Source organism: Gopherus flavomarginatus, chromosome 6, assembly GCF_025201925.1.
Source record: "Gopherus flavomarginatus isolate rGopFla2 chromosome 6, rGopFla2.mat.asm, whole genome shotgun sequence".
NCBI lineage: Eukaryota > Metazoa > Chordata > Testudines > Testudinidae > Gopherus > Gopherus flavomarginatus.
Window position 1 is genome coordinate 125,707,740 of NC_066622.1, and position 21,486 is coordinate 125,729,225.

The following is a 21,486-nucleotide window of genomic DNA, read 5'->3' on the forward strand; positions in this document are numbered from 1 at the left end:
AAGTATTTCATTTAAACTTTCCCAACAGAAAATCAATATTTTTTTGGGGCAAAATCAAAATTTCCCACACTAAACTCTTTTTAACCAAGTTTGCATAGGTCTCTTTATAGAACTAGTTTGATCCACAAGAACCTATGGCAGAAAAGTAAGGAGGAAGGCTGCTGAACACTGTAATGTTCAGAAGGTACGTGAGTAAAGAGCAGCACCTTCAGTCTTGGCAGTTGGTGTGCATGTACAGTGTACAGAGAATATTCCTGCAAAAATATAACCTGTGACATTGGAGAGCTCATGAGAGTCTAATAGGCTATAAAACTGAGAGTGCTAGGCATAAAAATTCCAGCTGCTGTATGGCTGATAGCTTCCTGCGCCCTGTAAAATGTAGTATAATGCAGTCCATGATTACTGTAATGGCCCTGTTTGCTGTGACTTCATCTACTGCATAAAAGCACCCTTAAGCAACAGTCATTTTTGAACTAGTTGCAGCAAAATTACCATAGTGGAAGAACAGAATTTGTGCTAGTGCAGTCCTGTTTCTGCCTGAAGACCTGCCAGCACAGCCCTTCATCTTGGCAAGCATTTCTTCTGCAATGTACACATTAACCTTATCCAGACTGATGTTAAATTTACTAGTGAGCATGGGTCCACTCATAATTTTGGAGCAAGGAAGGAGATCTGAGGCAGTTCTCACCAGCAGTCTAATTCCTATGAAGATTCCTTAAAGGCAGCATGAAACAGATGCTATTGTACTTCTCCAGTGACAATCTTCATTGGCTCCCTGCCAGCAGGGATGGTAAATCATAATCTCAGCAACTGCATAAAGGAGGCAACAGAATCCCCATCTCCCCTGCATGGGGGAGGCTGGTAGCAGCAGGATCTTCACACTCCGCTGTGCCGTGTGAGTTGGCAACAGATTCTTCACAAAGACACTACCAGCAGGGAGCAGGCAGCAAGACGGTCACCCTTTCACACGCACAACAGTCAGTAGGCAGCCCCTCACGTGATGATTGCACTACAACATCACCTCGGGGAAGCAGAAAGGGAAGATCGTGGGGCTCAAGAAAGTGCTGTAGAATCCAGGGGTTCATGACTTCAGTGAACACTGCTACAAAATTACTTCATCCTGTTCATACAAGGGAAGGGTGCTTTGGATTTAGAATGTGCTGTCATGTGTACAAGTGAATAAGAAGGAGGTGGCAGCCATCAGAAGCAATTCCCAACAAAGGCAGCTGGATATTCTGAGTTCCCCTGGCTCCATCAGTTCCTGCAACCCAGCAGAGTCCACAGGCTCCCCTGGAGTTAGTGGACCTTTGGGCCTCTTGCTTTCCTAAATCATCTCCTACACACCCATAATCCATACATCGATTGCAGCTCCTGTTTTGGCTTCCTGTGAAGTCTGCATTGGCCCCTTGTTCCTGCTGATATGCTAGGATCTGCAGGTGATCTTGTGAGCTTTGGAACTAAGAGGCTTGATTGGGAGCACGAGTCAAAAGTATGAGTGAAAGCTGGGGAGAAGGGGTGAAACTGATGCACAGAGGTTAGGTAGCAAGCCAGGAATCAAGCAGAGCAACTAAGCTCCACAGCTTTTCCTGCACCCTCTCATCTCAGCTGTCCTGTGGAACTCCCACTTCCTGTGGGCCTGGTACCCTGTGAGCTCCAAGTATCTGCAGGGTATCTGGCTCTCTGCCTTCTTGTGCTCTCAGTGCATGTCATAGCATTTCACTTTTTTATAAACGAAGTTAGCAAAATTGAGAAGATGGAGTTCAGAAGTGTGTTGATAATGGACATGTTTCCAAGAAGCAGTGTTTAGAAACTGAGGAAGTTCAGGTTAAAATTAAAGAAACCCAAACATTTGGAAGTACAGTAATGCACAGTTAAGGCACCCAAACAACCTGGACTCTTATCTCTGTCATAATAGCTGGAGGAAAAACAAACTTAGACAATCTAACAATCATAACAGAGAAATTTGTCTCAATGAGACAACTTAGCCATATAGAACAGACTGGTTCATCTAATCAGCTACCAAAGATACTTGGATTTCCTGACCCTGAAGTGGTTGTGCCACCTGCAGGTGCCTTTACAACCACACCTAGTTGATTATTCAAAGATCATGCTGAAGGCAAACTGCATTCCTTGTTGAGATTCTAGGTGCCACCAAGTATACACCCGGGATGAAGGTTCATTTTTCATCTTATTTAACTGAATGCAGTGCCCCAATTTCTGAACAGCCACTGGTAATAAGCCCCATTACAGGCTGTACTTTCTGCACCCATAATGAGACTTGCTTATTAATAGATTAGTAGATTGAAGTGAAATATCAAATAGATTACACTTTGTTGGAAATAAATGGCTAAAGAATATAAGCAGGCACATGTATAATAAGAGCCCAGCTTGAGATGCCTTCTACCTGATCTTCAAAGGTGTCAAGCACCCACAATTCCAACTGAATTCAGTAGGTGCTGCAATGCACACCACTTCTGTAAACCAGTCCCTGTATGTCTCAAGTTGGGACTTAGAAACTGAGGCTTCCCAAATTACTGAACCCTCTTGCAAATGTAGGCCTGAGTGATGTGGAAAGAGATCACAGAGGAAGTTTGTAGTACAACCAAGAATAGAGGAATCAAATCCAGATCTCCTGACTTGCAGTCTCAGGCTTTACCCACAAAACCATATTTATTCTTCAAACAGAAAATTATTTTACTAGGAAAGGGAAATTTTTCCCCAATGCCTCTTTGCAGTTAGATGAAAGTTTTTCATGCAGGTTGAATTCTTGTTTTAAACTCAGTTTGTGATGAGATGCCAATGCAATGTTCGGATTGATGGTGTACACAGTGAAAATACTTGGTATTTGTATCCATGTTGAATTAAATGGATATTTTCTGTGTTAATTCACTTGTTAAAATGTCTGATTACTGCTAAGGATGTAAAAACATTCTAGACTTCTCAAAACTGCTACACTTTTTACCTACTCAGATTAAATAATCAGTTAGCGTGAGGAATATTTCCCTTCAAAAACAGAAGGATCAAGTAGAAATTCTAACTGAAAAGATTATTGAACTCTTTAAATAGTCTTGAGCACTTGAATAACTTCAGCCTTTTCGCAGTGAGTCTGATGTTGCTGTCGTGGTGTCAGATGTGATTTGCTCCTTCTCACTGATACACCAAGGCAGGCTCTTGACACAACAGTCACAAAGGAGAGAGATTAAGGACTTCTTGTGGATTTGGCCAATGGGAAAAGCACTGGATAGTGACAGATTCCTTATCAGCTTTTTATAAAGTGTTTTGGTCCTTTTCATTCACCAATAATATAGTCTGCAACAGACTTAGGGTGCATTCCACAGCCCTTACTTTCAGTACATTATGCTAGTCAATACTTGCAAGCATAAGTACTACCCAATATGTGTAAGGATCATCAGAGTGTACCCAAAGTAATTCCAAAGACTCCTTTGTAAACAAACCATAGTGGCAATAGTTTATACTTTGATAGCTCCTTTCATCTCAGGATCTCAGAGGTGTTAAAAATTAGTGAAGTGTCAAGACAACTTTGTGAGGGCAGCTATGTTGCTCTGTGCATGCTACAAATGCAGATGCTGAGGCATAGAGAGGCTACCTTCCTCCTCGGTGTGGCACAGTAGAGAATGAAAAGAAGTCCTTATTCCCAGTTCCACAGTAAACAGCAGTCAGCACTGTGTTCCAGAAGCTGTCTTGTATATCTGTTATCCTTGTATTATGATGTCACACAGAGCGCTTTCTGGGGCAAGGAACATGTCTTGCTATCTTTGTAAAGTCTTGCAACGCTAAGTGTCAAGACAACACTCAGAACAATAGTTCAGGAAAAGGAGGGCAAAGAGACCTTACTGGAGAGGAGGAGAAGTTAGGAAATGGTCCTGTTAGAAATAGGCTTGAAGGAGAAGAGAGAGGATATTTGGAGAAGTGGGAAGTGTTTGGCATTTAGGGGACTGCATGTTAGAAAAGGCACACAGCCAAGAATGGCTAGCTTAATCTGCAGCAGATGGTAGCACTCACTCCCTTCATACTCTTCTGGCATGTCCCCTACACCAGGATCAGGAGTGGAGGTGGCACTTCTACGCCAACGAAGGACCCCTCACACTGGGGGAATCCTCAGCTGGCAAGTTCCAGCCAGTTTCTGTCCCCTTTGCTCCACCAGAGCAGCACAAGGAGATGATAGAGAGTCAGAAGATCTGACAGCAATAGACTGAAAGGATTGGGAGAAGCCTGGGAAGCAAGAGAGTGAAAGTAGGAAGAAGTGAAAGCAGACATGTAGGATTGTGATGGATTCGTTCCAGGGGTTTGGAGTGGAAGGGGGGGAGGGAGGGAGAGGCAAGTGATACTAAGGGAAAGTTTGTTCAAGAAGGAACACATGCCCTATGCTTTCAAATGGTGCTGTCATGCACTATGAAGATACGGGCTACAGTATTGGCCTATTGGCTAGATAAAGGCACTAGATGGAGAATAACTGCCAAAATGCCATTAGTGAACGAGAGAACCCTTAGATAGATACTTGACACGGATTGTTAATGTTCCAAACCATACCCGTCTGGACCAGATGGGATTTATCATCAGTATAAATTCATATGATTATACTAAGCATCTGGTCAGCACTGGGCAAAGTCAGTACTACAAGAAAAATCAGTCCCCAGTCGTTTGAGCAGATGCAGAGTGTGGGAGTTTGTGCATTCAGTTCCTGACAGTTTCAAGCAAGTTCCAACTTCTGAAATTGTATTGATACTTCATCTGCTTCTGCTAAAGCTCAGGTCCTAGCAAACACAATATTGTCCTTTCCTCGTCTTTCTTTTACTAACACTAGCTTGATGTCTAGTTGGCAGCCGGTATCAAGCGGAGTGCCCCAGAGGTCAGTCCTGGGCCAGTTTTGTTCAACATCTTTATTAATGATCTGGATGATGGGATTAATTGCACCCTCAGCAAGTTTGCAGATGACACTAAGCTGGGGGGAGAGGTAGATACGATGGAAGGTATGGATAGGGTCCAGAATGACCTAGACAAATTGGAGGAAATCTGATGAGGTTCAACAAGGACAAGTGCAAAGTTCTAGACTTAGGAAGGAAAAATCCCATGCACTGCTACAGGCTGGGGACTGACTGGCTGAGCAACAATTGTGCAGAAGAGAACCTGGGGATTACAGTGGACGAGAAGCTGGATATGAGTTCGCAGTGTGTCCTTGTTGCCAAGAAGGCCAATGGCATATTGGACTGTATTAGTAGTAGCATTACCAGCAGATCGAAGGAAGTGATTATTCCCCTCTATTTGGCACTGGTGAGACCACACCTGGAGTATTGCGTCCAGTTTTGGTCCCCCCCTCTATAGAAGGGATGTGGACAAATTGGAAAGAGTCCAGCGGAGGGCAACAAAAATGATCAGGGAGCTGGGGCACATGACTTACGAGGAGAGGCTGAGGGAATTGGGCTTATTTAGTCTGCAGAAGAGAAGAGTGAGGGAGGATTTGATAGCAGCCTTCAGTTACCTGAAGGGGGATTCCAAAGGGGATGGAGCTCAGCTGTTCTCAGTGGTGGCAGATGATTGAACAAGGAGCAGCGGTCTCAAGTTGCAGTGGGGGAAGTCTAGGTTGGATATTAGGAAACACTATTTCACTAGGAGGGTGGTGAAGCACTGGAATGGGTTGCCTAGGGAGGTGGTGGAATCTCCGTCTTTAGAGGTTTTTAAGGCCCGGCTTGACAAAGCCTTGGCTGGGATGATTTAGTTGGTGTTTGTTCTGCTTTGTGCAGGGGATTGGACTAGATGACATCCTGAGATCTCTTCCAACCCTAATCTTCTATGATTCTATGTCTACACTACCACTCGTGTCAGCAAAATTTATGTCGCTCAGCGGTGTGCTGCTGTAAGGTTTCTAGTGTAGACATAGCCTGGGTGAATTCAGTACTCCTGAAACATTAGGGATTTGTAGCATTTAACTGCACATAGCTATTAGTCTGCATAGTCTCACCCCAGTCTGTGGGAAGACCAGGGTTGTGGAGTGGGCAAGGGAAGTGGTCTCAAATTCAGAGGCACAAATCCAGTAAGATCATGGCTCCCCACCCCACAGATTTCATGGCACTCTTTAGACAAACTCTCCCTCCTTCCCACTGCTGGGTATTTCCTCCTTTCTGTAGCATGGGAACATGGCAGGGCCAATAGCCATGCTTCCAATGACTCCCTGTCTGAGATACAGTCCATGATTCCAAAGCATGTGCAGTTGGGGATTATGCTGCCAAAGACAGCATTAATTCTCCATTGATTTCCCCTTCAGATTAGCTACAGTTTTGGTGAGGAGCATGTGTAATGCAGTTGCTTCCCCACCTGACCCTAGCCATGATCACTTTTTCCTCATATGGACATGGGGTCATGCAGATATTTTGTAGAGGGAAAAGATGACTTGCTGGAAGATGGGGGCAACATTCTGCTTTACCATTGCCCTGTCTACTGCCCCACTTTCTGTTTTCTCTTCCTGATTTGCTTCCTCTACAATGTGTCTAAATAAGTAGGTTACCATATCTTTGGCTACTGCAAAATTCCTCTGGTAGTAAGCAGGGCTTTGGAGCTGTGCTCCGGCTCCGCTCCAGCTCCAGGCAAAAACCTGCAGCTCCACTGCTCCAGAGCTGCTCTGCGCTCCAGCTCCAGGCTCCCCTCCAAAACCCTGGTAGTAAGTATTTTAGATGAAATTAATGAATAATATGCTGATCTTGGCCTCAGAACTCCATAATCGTTTGTTACGTGAATATTTAGAATGCCTAATTTAAATCAACTGGAAAACATTTCTGAGAGATTATGCACAGTGGGCGTGAAATCATTAGAATAAAATGCCCTGAAAAACCAGGGAAAACTATTGTAGGAATCTTGCGTATCATCTGTCCTGTTTCTATCCCATTACAGGGCTTCCACTCAGCGGGGTTGTTGAACCCAGAGGGCATTTTCCTTGTGCTTTCAGTATTTAAATGATGCAGGAGGATGTAATGAATGGTTGATGATAAATGATTAAACTTAGATATTGACCCACTGCTGCATTATTTGTTTGTGCTGTTTGTATCACTGGTTTACTAGAATTTTCAGCTCCTGTCTTCAGGACACTTGTATGTTCTGTACAGATGACTTTTGAGCTACCAAGTTTATATCTGGGTTTGAACTTTCCCAGAGTTCAGAGGTGTTCCGGGCATCCCTAGAGTCTAGGTGTTGTGAGGTAACCACATGTAAGAATGTAAGCGCAGCTGGTAGGAATGGTTTAAGAAGCTATTGGGTCAGTGGATGCCAGTTCAGACTGTAGAGGTGTTTAGAACTGAAAACTGAAATGATGGCAAAATATGTGAAGTCAAAAATATAAGGTCTGGGAGAGCCTGTAAGTGGGCACTTAATGAGATAATTGAGGAGCATAGGAACAGTTGCCTGTGCTCACCAGGAAGAGTGAGGGGAACATGCCAGACAGAGAAGTATGGGTGTCAGAAAATAAAAGGGAAGAAACCAAGTAAACTAGGGATGGCACCAAAATAGATGACAGGGAAGAGGAATATATTAACAAAGGGTGAAGAAGGCTAGAGGACTGGACAGCCAGCACACATGCATTTTTAAAACAACGATAAATATTGTATAAATATATAGTAGCAGTTTTACTCCATTGCTAGAAAAAGAGGAGATAAGAGGGGTCTCAAAGGAAGCTAACAGGACAGTTATACGACTTATGGCTATTAATCTTGCCCATATTGCTAATTCTCGCATGCTTTTCTCATTGCACAGCCAATTACTCCTGTTCAGTGTGTGTAAAACACCACCAAATCAAGACTGGGAATACGATAAGGGTCTCTTGATTCCCAGTCTTGTGCTCAGTCCGCTGGACTACATTGCCTTTTTACCCTCAGTTTCCCTCATCTGCAAAATGGGGCTACTGCCTTTTGCCATAAGTGAAATCCAAAAATTATACCTGAGGATAACCAAATATGTGATAGGTGAGTGAGTATCCTTGTCTTGTCACTTAATTTCACAGGTAGAGAAGTGGATGCTGAGATAAATGAGAATAACGATAATTACCCACTACATTTACATTTGTAAATGCAAAATGTTACGTGCAGTCAGTAGCACAGATGGGAAAAGAGTTTAGGGCATCCTGTCTCCCACTTCCATTCTTAATCCACTAGAGCAGGGGTAGGCAACCTACGGCACATGTGCCAAAGGCAGCACACGAGCTGATTTTCAGTGGCACTCACACTGCCCGGGTCCTGGCCACCAGTCCGGGGGGCTCTCCATTTTAATTTAATTTTAAATGAAACATCTTAAATATTTAAATATTAGATATTTACTTTACATACAATAGTTTAGTTATGTATTATAGACTTATAGAAAGAGACCTTCTAAAAATGTTAAAATATATGACTGGCACGCGAAACCTTAAATCAGAGTGAATAAATGAAGACTCGGCACAGGACTTCTGAAAGATTGCTAACCCTGCACTAGAGTAAATGTTTTTTAGAGGTAACCTTGTCCATTTCTTCCTCCAGAGCTTTCTAAATTCATAAATGTGAATTTTCTAATGAAAATGGCTTTCTGACTCTTCACCAATATCCAGAGTGTTGGCTTAATTATTGTCTCTTGGAAAGCACTCAGATACTGAGGTGACGGGTGCCGCTGGAAGAAGACAGATAGATACAAATATTTTGGGGAAGGCAAATAATTTGTTGTTTTGGCCTCAAGTAAAGGCAGCAATAGAAGCTACAACCATGAATGTATTTTAAAAAATAACACATTAGAGGATAAGTCTTTGATCCTGCAGGGTGCTAAGTGTCTTCAATTTCTCTTGACTTCAGTTGAGGTTGAGGAGCTCAGCCCCTGGTAGGATTGAAGCCTGAAAACGCTCAGAGCTTGTCTACACTGCCGCTTAAGTCAATGTAACTTACATTGCTCAGGGGTGTGAAAAAGTCTTCCACTGACTGGCGCAAGTTACATTGACTTAAGCGCTGTCCACACCTGCGCTATGTGGGTGGGAGACACTCTCCCGCCAACATAGCTTCTGCTTCTCATAGAAGTGGTGTAGTTGTGTCAATGGGAGAGCACTGTCCTGTCGGCATAGCGTGTCTTTACCAGACAATGTGCTGCTGTAGCGCTGCAGTTTACTCTTGCCCTCCAGGTCAGATTTTCAAAAATGTTCCCACTGAGGCACCTACATGAAGTGTCTGGATTTTCAAAAGAATTCAGCACCCAGAAGCTCCCGTTTTTCTCTCACTTCATTCTGGTGCCTAAATGCAATCTGAACTCTTTTGAAAATCCAGCGCCAGTTGTGGGTGCCGAGCACTTTTGGGAATCTGGCCCTAAGAAGATAAGTGGACTGAGTTAACTAGGTGATCTGACCTCATTCTGTTATATTCATGTATTACTTTCTGTAATGTACGTCTCTGATTATTCTGAAAGCTAAAATCATAGCATGTATTTGTGTGAGGGTATTGTGATTTTCAAATATTTTGGGAAAAAGCTTTTTAAGTATCAAACCTAAAGATTTAACACCATGGTATTAAGCATGTTGTTCAGGTAGCTTTCTGAAATGTGTTACCTCTTTGTGAGCCTCTTGGTGCTAATGCAACGAGTCTTTTCCCTTGTTGCTCGTCTTCTTTGCTGGCATGCTCAACAGTGTAATTAGGTCTTCCTTGTTTATTTGTGACATCCCAGTTTGATGCCATGGAACTGGAGAAAGTGCTAGCCAGTGAGAAAAAAGTAGGATTAAAGAAGAGTTCACTTACTGACACACTAAGCAGGCGATGTTATCACAAATCTGTTAACACAATGAACTGATAATTTTAAACAGTGTAAATTTCATAAGGTACTTGATTTCCAGCTGCAGCTGCATCTTAGTTCAATTACAGAATACATTCCCATACAAATGCTATGCTGTGCACAACTTGCGATCACAGCTTTCCTGTTGTTAGCAATTATAGTAAATATTCTGGTAAACCCAAAATTTGCCATTTATTCTCAGCTGCTGTTTATTTGTAATAACAGTTGGGTGAATGGTACCAACCTGTGGAACTCAGTTTCATAATGACCCACATCAACTTTATGCAGATATTATATAGAGCCAACTTTATAGCTGCCCCTGCAGATTTTGCACACATCAACTAGCATTTATATGCCTTATTAGCTGTAGCTAAAGCTAAGGCACTGACCTGGAACTCAGGAGTTGTGAAATTAGAATTCCTGTGTCTGCTACAGACTTTCTGTGTGACCTTGGGCAAGTCATTTAATCTTCTTCAAGTGCTTGCTCACGTCCATTCCACATTAGGTGTGCACGCACTGCATGCATGAGCATCAGAAACTTTTCCCTTAGCGGTTCCTGTCAGGCTAGCAGGCGTCCCCCCTTAGTGGTGCCACTGCGCTGTGCATGTATACCCCCACTGGCCCAGTGCCTTCCAGTTCCTTCTTACCATCCGTGGTGGCATGGGAACAACCTCTTGCTCTCATACGAGAAGCAATCCCTTAGCATTAGAGTTACATAGCTGTTATCAGTTCGTTAGCATTCCCTTGTTGTGGACACTTAGTAGATTAGGTGCTTGGAGGCTTCCAGCACCGCCTTGGGCTGCGGGGCATGCTGCAGTGGAAGCACACCAAACGAGGTGGTGTAAGATTTGCAAGGCGTTCAAGCCAAGAATAAAGAAAGAGAGAGTGGAACGCCCGATGTCGGCTCCACTTCCTCGGTGCGGAGTGCCCTGGAGTCATCAAGAGACCTGGTGCCAGCCAAGCACCACAAGCCATCGAACTCAGAGCGCCAAAGTAGGCCCTGGCACCGCTCATCCTCCCTGGTGCGGCCCAAGGCACAGCCAAAGGAAGGGCGCAGACGTTCCCCGCAAAGGAGACCAGCGCCATCCAAGGCCCCGAGCACCGGGAAGAGAGTGATGGATGCTGTACTGGCGCCGTCACCAACGGTACCAGCGCCACAAGTCCCGCTGAGTCCAGCTCTAAGTGAACTCAGTGTGGACGACAGGCTCGAGGGAGTAATAGATCAGCCTTCCACACCTGATACCTTTGAGGCAGCAAAGGACCTCATCGAGTTATCAGTGGTGAGCCCCTTCCCGGCCAGGGAGAAGCCTCCAGCATCCGTGCCCAGGGTTCTGTCGAGAGGAAAGCTAGCAATGGTGCGCCGTTCAAGGACACCGTCCCAGCATCGCTCCCGGCGTTGGTCCTGGTCAAGCTCTGAGTCCATGGACTCCCAGTTACCCCTGATTCAGAGGGAAGTCCTGGTACCGGAGGCAAGTCAACACGTGGAATTGGTGGAAAAAGCACACCACTCTCCAGCGCCCCCCAGAGGCCGGTACCAGGAGGAGACGAGCCGGTCATCCCAGAAGACCCCGATCTCGGTCTTGGGAGCACCAGTACCGATCCTGGTCCTGCTCCCGATCAGCAAGAAGCCACTCGCCGACCTCTTTGGCAACTTAGCTTCGCGATGCCCCCTGTGACTGGGACCCTGAGCAACTGCCCTGCTTACTACCCCCTTACTAATGCCGACCCTGGCTTTTATATGCAGAAAAACAATTGCTGTGGCACAGCTGAGCCATGGAGTTTTTATAATATGTTGGGCGCGGGGGAGCTCAGAAAGAAAAAGGTTGAGAACCCCTGCTCTAGACCTTTGTGACCATCATCATCATCATCATCAAACATGCACAATGTACAGAGGATTGTCATGCCAGCCAGTGTAGTGGAGTTCCCAGATCTGGCTCAGTCCTGCAAATCTACGGATATCTGCGGCAGGCTATGAGGGCAGCACTAGGCAGGGTTAGGGTGTCCATGCACTGCTCTCCATGTTGATGGAGAGTTTGGGAGCAGGGTGTGCTGAGGTGTTTTGGGCCACCCTTGGTGACATGGCCAAAGAACAAGCAACACTGCTTTGGAATATAATGAGCCACTGAAGGAAGGCCAGATCTCTGCAGGACTGTGACATTTCACACAAAGTCAAATCACATTATGCTGAGGATTTGGTGCTAAGAGAGGTCCAGGTTTGTGGTTAGTACAGCAATATAAGTAGTACATACACAAGTTTGTTAGATCTTCAACTCTGTCTCAGCACAAAGAAATTGTTTTGACCCTGCAGCCCAAGACCGAGATTCAAGTGTTGATCATCTGCCTAGAAAAGGCACTTCCATGGCCCCCATTACCTTAGTCTCTGAGCCCCTCACAATTTTTAGTGTAATTATTCTCACAATACCCCTGTGAAATAGGGAAGTGCTATTATTCACATTTTTACAGATAGGAACTGAGTTACAGAGAGGCTAAAGCTATGTCTACACTACCACTTAAGTCAGCAAAACTTATGTCGTTGAGGGGTATAAAAAACCACTCCCCTCAGCGACATGAGTTACATTGATGTAAGCAGTGGTGTGCACAGCTCGGTGTCAGTGGGAGAGCTTCCCCTGCCAACACAGCTACTGCTGCTCATTGGGGGTTGTTTAATTCTGTCAATGGGAGAGCTCTTGCCCATCGGCACTGAGCAGCTATAGGAGAGATCTAACAGCATCTGTACGATTTCTAGTGTAGACATGGCCTAATTGATGTGTCCAAGGTCACACATGAAGTCTGGGGTGGAGCCGGGAATTGAATCCACATCTTCTGTTTTAAAAATGCTTGCTCAGGCCAGACTGCTCAGAACAACAAAAGTGATTTTTTTCACCCTTTGTCTTCTCATCACCTTGTTCTTTTCCTCTCATTTGTAACAACCATAAGAGACCTGTACTTCCAACAAAAGTGTCACTCTCCCCACCACTACTGGGAAGGGTGAAATGGAGAAATTGTATGGTAAGTAAATTTCCACTCGATGGAATGGGAGTAAATTTACAAAGGTTGTTCATTGGTTTGAAAGCACACAAACCATGAAAGCTTTGTGGTCTGTGCTCAATTCACTGTGGGCCCAGTTTGGATACCTTTACCCATGCTGGGTAGCATTTTATGCCACAAGGAGTGTCACTGAATTCAGTGGGGCTTGTTATAGAGTAAGGTATTGTACAACATGAGTATGGGTGTCATATCTGGCCACCTATCTCATATTACATATTAAAAAAAGAGACATTAAAAGAAAGGAAATGACAAGCGTACAGTTGCCTATGCAACCTCACTGTTACTCCCTTTTGTGTCCACCCTACACACTGAAGTAGGCACGGTTTCTGTGGAAAAAAGGTATGTGAAAAAATAGTAAGTGATAATATAATTTAAAATTATATGATAATGCAGACACACAACTGGTCAGAATTAAGGTTGCATGTTCAACTGTCAGTTAGGCATTTCCTGACATTTGAGTGTGACTTTGTAACCAAAATAAATTTCTTTTAATGTACCTTTTTATAGGCAAGTTCTTAGGTTTATTTTTTTCTAAAAGAAAACGGTAAAAATAAATTCTGTTATGCGCTATTATAGTAACCTCCTCCCCCCTCCATGCATCACCAGCTAGATTTGAACCTGAACTTTAAGCATTGCAGCATAGACTTCTACTATTTGAGCTATAGGACTGACTACATTAGCAAGCAGCAGCAGTCTGTTGTCTAATGGGGGTTGGGGGTGGGTAGGCGGGCTGTTGACGCCATGTGTTGAATCCAGTGGGTAGTTAAAGAGAAGCCTGACCTGGGGCTCTCTCACTCTCTCTGCCCTGGTCAGGTGGAAGAGTGGCTTCTGCCCTTACAATGACCTTAGAGGGGAGATAGGATTCTGAGGTCATGTACTGCGTCCCAAGGATGTGGCACTCCCAGTACAATGTGAGTTGCTGCTGCTGCAGTGGCAGCACCAGTGGACATGAGACCAGCTCTTCAGAATGCATTGTGTTCAGTCATTTTGATGTACTCAAAACGTTATCCTGGGGAACACATGCAGGAGAAGGTATATAACAATTTTAACAGTTGATAACTAAACCTGAATGGAATTCCGTGAGGCAAAGACAGGGCATTTTTCTAACCCTAGGACTTTCTCCCTGCTGAATTTCAAAGGCCAGCTGCAAACCATGGAGGTGTTAGTGTTAGAAAGAAAGAAAGAAATTTTAATCATGAAAAGTGGTATGCAACCTATATCTAGGGGTTGATACCAGCTTTCCCAATAATATATTATACGTTTGTCTCTATATTAACATACACATAATGCACAGTGTAACACACGTACGTAGAGACAGAAAGTATGGACTTATGGGGAGGAATGTGGCACTGAAACTTCCCTTACTACAGCACCCTAAATATGAATGGTACAGACACATAAAGGACAATGTCGTTATCCCATGAAGTTTACGACGTAAGTTGAGGGCACACGCACAAGGAGTGCGGTCAAGCACTGGGTGGAGGGGTAGAGGGAAGAGCAGGACAAGGTCAACAGGAATAAAAGAACATGGCTGCTGAAGATGTTAAGGCATGGGTCTGTGGGACTAAGTGTAACTTCTGTCTTTGTGTCTTTCTTTCCACCTTTTTTCATGCTCTGAAACGTATGTGCGCACATACACATACAACTATTAAAAGGGGAGATTTAGGTTTTAATGGGCTGTAACAGGGATGGGCCAGGAAATGGGCCCTGGGATTTGACTCTACATAGATCAATGTGGAGATGCTATGGGTCCTACTCCAGCCTAAGCTGTGGGGCACAGCACTGCGGCCTCACATCCTGACTCAAGATTGGAGAGGTGGACTTCCCTACCCCAGCCCACTCAGTTTGCATAAAGCGCAGCTACTTATGTAGCATCAAGGAAGCAGACCAGTGTTCCTTCTACAATATAAATACTTAAAAGCCAAGCCAACCCATCCCAACACAAGGACAAGGGTAGTTTGTGTCTTAATGATGACTGGATTTATCTCAAAGACTTAATGTAAATTATTTTCTATACTGAGCATCTCATTTCTGAAAATTAGTGAGTATAGAGTGAGCTAGATTGTAACCTTTCAGGATGCGGCCATGGACTCTGTTTTTATTCTCTTTGTAGAGCGCACAAAAACCATGATGCAGCATGCCGATGTTTAATCATGATTAGCCAAGCAGTCTTTGATGAGTAGCCTACTGAAGGTACAATTCTCAGTGCATGCAGGTACAGCTTTGCTTTAGGCTTAGGAGACCATGCTAGCTATGGGGCAGCTACTTTTCTTGAAAAATGACACATTGTATGTCTGGAAAATGGTGACATGCTTAAAAACCAGATAACACCAAGTGAAAAGTGAGTACTAGCCATAAAAATGAATAATTTATTTAGTACTGAGCCATCAGCAGTGCTTCACTGCTGGTGCTTGTACTAGCACTGGTATTTCTTACTGTGAACGGCACTCCAGTAAGGAGGAGCCTCTGTGTGCCACTGCCCCTCTCTCATTCAGCTTTGCATGCTCTGTCTCCAAAGGATCTCTGAATGCTCCAACACCTAGTCTCAGGATTGCAGAAGCAGCCAAAGATCCATTGTGCATTGTTGCATGGACAACTGAATGGGGACAAGGAGTTGGTTTGCTGATACAGATGAGGCCATAGCTTGATGAGCTGGCTCTGTTGCCTGTAGAAGCTGGGACCACTGGAGTGCATCACTCCTACAACATTGCTAGTGATAGTTAGTTAGAAATAATTTCTAGTGACTAACAAATATAATACGTCATGGCAGGCTTGGAAAGCGGTAGACTGGCTCCAAATTAACAGACATTTAGGTCTGGATTCTGCCTCAAGATAGCGATGCTCTGAGTAGCTCCAGAGAACTAAATAGTCCTCAGTCATTTGAAATGCAGAATTATCATCGTCAGTGTTCTCAAGAATGACCCTTCTTCTCCCTAGACTAGTCTGCCATGTTACGGGACACAATGAAATATCGTTTTGATTTGAGGTTTTTTTTAAATGCAATAAAATACAGACAGCACTATAGAGAAATATTCAGCATAATTTGAGCTTTTAAGAAAGGAACATGTACAAAGCTGAGATCCAGCCTGTGTGAATGGCTCTCATCTCCGAAAGCCTCCATAATTAGCACCATCAACACTTTTGTATTTCACAAAGCCATGCACCATGCTATCATTCACTCTACTGTATTAGGCTTTATTTATTTCACAGTGGCCTACTCAAAATGAATGCTGTATTAGGGAATACACAGTAATTCACAAGGTTTAAGTACAGTTCCTAATACTATCTGTTTGAACTACTAAAGGCCGCAGTTATGGTTCTTTTTTCAAAGGACACGTTAGGCATCATTTTGCAGGCAGGATAACTAAAGGCAACAGCAATAAAATCCACAGTACTGAATAATATGGCTTATCCATGAAGTACACAAATATCTTTGGATTGCAAAACTGATGAGAAGAACTGACACCAAGGGATCAATTAGTGCAAAAACAAAATTTATGCTTCATCAGTTGAATTTACCATCCTGATCTATTATGACTTAGATGTTAATTGGAGTCAGTCCCTTTATATGCACCCTCCCCTGTCTGCCTCCACAGACATATAGGTGACCAAACCTTCCTGAAACCTGCTCTCCACCCATCTGCCCTCCACACACACATACAAATGGTAGAACCTAAAATAAGACACCCACCACTGAGGTGGTATAAAACATCACCTCATCACCTTGTGCAGATCTCCCAAGAACTCTTCCCCGTTTACAAGGGAAATATTTGTATAAATCCAAATTCACACACAGAGAGATGGTGGTTGTGTGCCTTCAGCATATAGGAATGGCAATCTAATGGGGAGGGCACTGGGATTGGACCTCAAAAAATAGTGTCCAATTCCTGGCTCAGCCACAAACTCCTTGGGCACTTACCTACCCTGTGCTCAGTTCTTCCTCTCTAAACCTGAGATAACACTTTCCTACCTCGTAGGAGTATTGAAAGAATAAAATCTATTAACAATTCTGAGGCATCCAGATATTATAGTGATGAGAGCCATATAAGTACCAATCTAGACTAAGGTTGCCAGGTGTCTGATTTTCAACCGGAACACCTGATCGAAAAGGGAACCTGGCAGCACCACTGACTGGGCTGTCTAAAATCCAGTCAGCAGCACAGCATGTCTAAGGTAGGATCCCTGCCTGCCAAGGCTCCACGTGGCTACTGAAAGGGAGAGGCAGCCAGAGGAATCCGTGTGCTGCCCCGGCCCCAGGCGCTAGCTTTGCTGCTCCCAATAGCTGAGAACCGCGGCCAATGGGAGCTGCAGGGGTGGTACCTGCAGACAGGGCAGCACGTGGAGCCACCTGGCCAGCCTCCGCATAGAAGCCGGAGGGGGGACACGCCGCTGTTTCCGGGAGTTACTTGAGGTAAGTGCCCTTGGAGCCTGCACCCCTGACCCCCTTCCGCGCCCTGACCCCCTCCCACTGAGCAGTCTGGCCTGAGCATTGGCTTATGAACAAGCTTTACTTTCACTTATACTTTCTCATACAAGCAAGTTATTTCCCAGCACATACAACCAGCAGTTGTCTTATTACTGTAGTGTGAAGTATAACTGTTAAACTGTTTTGGGTTCCAGTGCAGGTCAGCTGTTCCTTCATCTGAGCCGCGTTTTGTTTGTTTTGTTTGTTTTGTATTTTTAAAGGCTTGTTCACATCTTAGGTAATTGTTTGCCTTTTTTTGGAAAGCTCTCATGCAGTGACAGTGTATGTGCATGAATCAAAGCACCCAAAAGTTGCCTGGGAGACTGACAATGAAAACAAACAAAGCAAAAAACCATTCTCCTCTTTACCAACGTGCTTTAGCACTAAGGAACACAGTTTACCAATAAATAACATTAGCAGGAAAACCTCAACTTGAGTTGGAACTGTAGGAGCTTGGAAATGTCAGTGTTGCCTGTCATAAGAGAAAATCAGAATCTAGGGCAGAGGTGGGCAAACTATGGCCTGTGGGCCACATCCTGCCTGCGGGACCATCCTGCCCGGCCCTTGAGCTTCCAGCTGAGGAGGCGAGTCCCCGGCCCCTCCCCTGATGTCCCCCCTCCCCTCCAGTTACGCTATCGCGTGGGCAGCATAGCTGGCTCCAGCCGGGCGATGTGGCTTCCAGTCCTGCCACTCTGAGCGGCATGGTAAGGGAGCGGGGAGTGGGGGGGTTGAATAAGGGGCAGGGGAACCCGGGGGGCAGTCAGGGGACAGGGAGTGGTGGGTGGTTGGATGGGGTGGAAGTTCTGAGGCGAGCAGTCAGGGGGCAGGAAGTGGGAGGGGGCAGGGGGGCCAGGCTGTTTGGGGAGGCACAGCCTTCCCTACCCGGCCCTCCATACAGTTGAGCAACCTCAATGTGGCCCTCGGGCCAAAAAGTTTCTCCACCCTGATCTAGGGGGAAACACCGGAGCTTGTAGGAGAAAAGAAAAATAGGACAAGAGCACACTTGCCAACTTTTGTGATATTTAGAATTTTTCTTAAAGCCCCAACTCTTGGAGTCATGTGATTATTTGAGAATCGTAGGTTTCATGGGGAGTGGGAGAAGTAAGTTTGTTGCCCTTATAGTTGTAGAGAAAACCTTAAAAACATGACCCCTAAAGGGCTCACAAACCAGAAAGCAAATAAGAACTGAACATGTTGTTTTTTAAAATGTCTTGATTCTTAAGCCAGTCTCATGATGTTTTGCAGGCCTGACATATGATTTTGAATGCCTGGGTTGGCAATACTGAGTCTGCATCTTAAAGCTATTGCAGAATATGGGTGTGTGTAAAGTGATCGGAAAAGGAGAACTCAAAGTGAAAAGATGGATATCTGGCCAAGGGCATCATACAAATCAGTGACTTCAGGGGACTCCTCTTGCTGGCTTTCTGCAAGAGCTACGTGTGGAAATTTCTTCAGCCCCACCACACATGTAAACAAAATTTCCTGGGCTGATACAGTAACCACAGTATTATCCACTTGCTCTGTGTAGTGATAAAATAAGAATGATGCGTTAATGTTATTGTTACAAGGAAAGGAGGGCAAAAGTATGTCTCCATTTCTTGACAGAAGGTTGGGACTCTTGAGAAGTTTAGATTTGGCTGGGTTAACGAGGAGCGCAGATTGTAGACAGTTTACCCTGAATTTCAACGTGTCTTCTCTAGCTCTCTTCCTCTGCCTATCATACGCACTCACCTCCTTAACTAGATACTAAGCATGCTAAGTGCATGCATCTTCCCCAGTTACAACCTGCAAAGTTGTGAAAACTGAAGACATAATTTTTTACAGGCCAAGATCCTTAGCCAATGGCTCAGCAGCTTTTTAGTGACATTTAACTTAGAAAGAAATGCAGAGCTGGTTTAAATGTTCATTGTTCACCTATCAAACCAGTCTGAGATGAAGACTATCTGGTTACATTTTTTCCCACCCCACTTCTCTGAATGATTCTGTCTCACAGGCAGGAATGGCAACTCCTGAAAACCCCGAGCAGCTGATAATTGCCCTGGAACCTGAGGCTGCTTCCATCTACTGCAGAAAGCTCCGCCTTCACCAGATGATAGACCTGAGCAGCAAAGCACCTGTCAATGGTTATAACGCTAGTGACACCATAGGAGCTGGATTTACACAGGGTACCTCTTCTACTAACCAACTTGAGATCTAGTGCCTTTTGCCTACATTAGATTTGGTCATTAGGGCAGTTTTCTTACTATTTCCTGTAGGTTTTCATTGCTTCTTTGTGTTAGTGGAACATTACAAGCTAGTATAGAAGAACTTCTCTATTTACTTGAATTTGACTATTTTGGGCACTGATCCCGCAAACGCTTGTGCTCAGTGCTTAACTTTAAGCATGCAGGTAGCACGATTGACTTTATTGGGACATGAGGGACTACTCACAGGTTTGAAGTTAAGCAAAGGCATAGTGTTTGCAGGATTGGGACCTTACTGATCCGTTTTAATGTAATGGCTAATTGTTTCCTAGTGCAGATTTAAGTTTACTTTTGTGAGCCAACAATGATGTGTTAAACTAGCTATATTAATTTAACAAGGGATTACACTTGAATTTACCATCAGACCTTTAATGTTTCTGGAATTTTTGTCAAAAGTTGGGCACTTGGTGATTTTTGGTTCATAATTACGTTGGTCGCCATGAAATAGTCAGCATTCACCAGTAGTTAGCAAAACTGTGCCACGTGATACAGCACAGCATTTTCTTTGAACTGTGAACAGAAACTAAGTATTGTGCTTCAGATACCATGGTGTGTTATCTGTTGTTACTGTGAATGTTGGTAATTTTCGCTCCATGTATCTGAAGAAGTGGGGTTTTTACCCACGAAAGCTTATGCCCAAATAAATCTCTTAGACTTTAAGGTGCCACAGGACTTCTCGTTGTTTTTGTGAATGTTGAGTTTTCACTAGCTCCTGTGGTAGGTTTGATGCAGACTCATTTACACCGAGAGGCAGATTATGGAGTGTAATTTAACTGGTTTGCAGATGGATCGATCATCTTTCACTATAGATGTTTTTGAAAACTATCATTCTGACTGACTCTGAAGTTAGGCAGTAAAGATGGGACAAGTTTTGATTGTAACGTAAAGATCCAAATTATCCAGTAGTATAAATTGGTGCACTCCTTTGAGAGCTGTGGAGTTGTGCCAGTTTACCCCTGCAGAGAATTTGGCAAAAGATCTTATACTTTGTCATGTTTTCCAGCTCAACAACAAAAGCAAATGGAAGATTCAGCTAATAAACCCGTTCAAGACATTTTATTTCTCCCTGTCCTTAATGGAAGCCACTTTTTTTTAGTTAACAGGATGTGATGACACACTTTGCCCCCAGAAATTTCATAATTAGTAAAACCTGATTGAGTCCTTTTAAAAAAGCATGTCTTATTTATCTAGATGAAATAATATTTAGCCACCACAATTTTAGCCCTGTGCATGCCACAAAGACCCTGATGTGGGTTTATTCAATAGTACCACAGGTAAGATCCTCGCCACTGACAAAGTCTGTGTAAAGAGGTTTTGCTCAGGGGTGTCTCTTGATGGGCAGGAGGACAGAAGCATCTCTCCTGTGCCAGAACTTCTTCACAGCTGGAGCTTGAGCAACTGTGCACCCCGAAGCAAGCGATTTTTGGCTGGTGCAACCATGTATTTGTCGATGCATTGGTCATGCCTCTGCACCTGCCCTCTGGCTGCCATCCTTATTCAGGCTGATGTAGCCCCTGCAGAGCTCAGTTATTACAGAACATAGGGTGCAAAACTGTGTGTGGGTTCAACACATTTTGCCCCGCCCTCTGTGTAGCTGAGCCACATGCTCAGGACCTTCCGTGACCCCTTACTTGGGCTGCCAGGGCATTTGTCCCTATGCAAACGAAAGCATTTTCTGGTTTGGGGGTTAAAGGGAGCTACAGGGCTGGGCCGTTGAGCAAAATCTGTTCACAAAGTCATGGGATTCTGTCAAAATTCTTTTTACAGCTCTCTTTCTTGACTGAATAAGGTAAAAGTTGGTATAGACAAAAAGGATTTAATTCAATTAGAATTAATAGAAACAAAGCTTTGAGTGAATTAATTTGGGTTTAATCTAAAATTCAATAAAAGCATGGCAGGGACCCAAGCACAGCTGAAACGAGATCAAGAAGGAAAACCCTTTAA

General features: G+C 44.2%; 1 protein-coding gene across 1 annotated transcript in view; it reads left to right on the top strand.

Annotated features, from left to right (window-relative positions):
- HSPA12A (heat shock protein family A (Hsp70) member 12A) overlaps positions 1–21,486 on the top strand; it is an 83,073-nt gene that overhangs the window by 49,213 nt on the left and 12,374 nt on the right. The window contains exon 7 of the mRNA XM_050958989.1: positions 19,293–19,464. Coding sequence (XP_050814946.1) covers positions 19,293–19,464 — 172 coding nt within the window. The remainder of the gene's footprint in view (positions 1–19,292; positions 19,465–21,486) is intronic.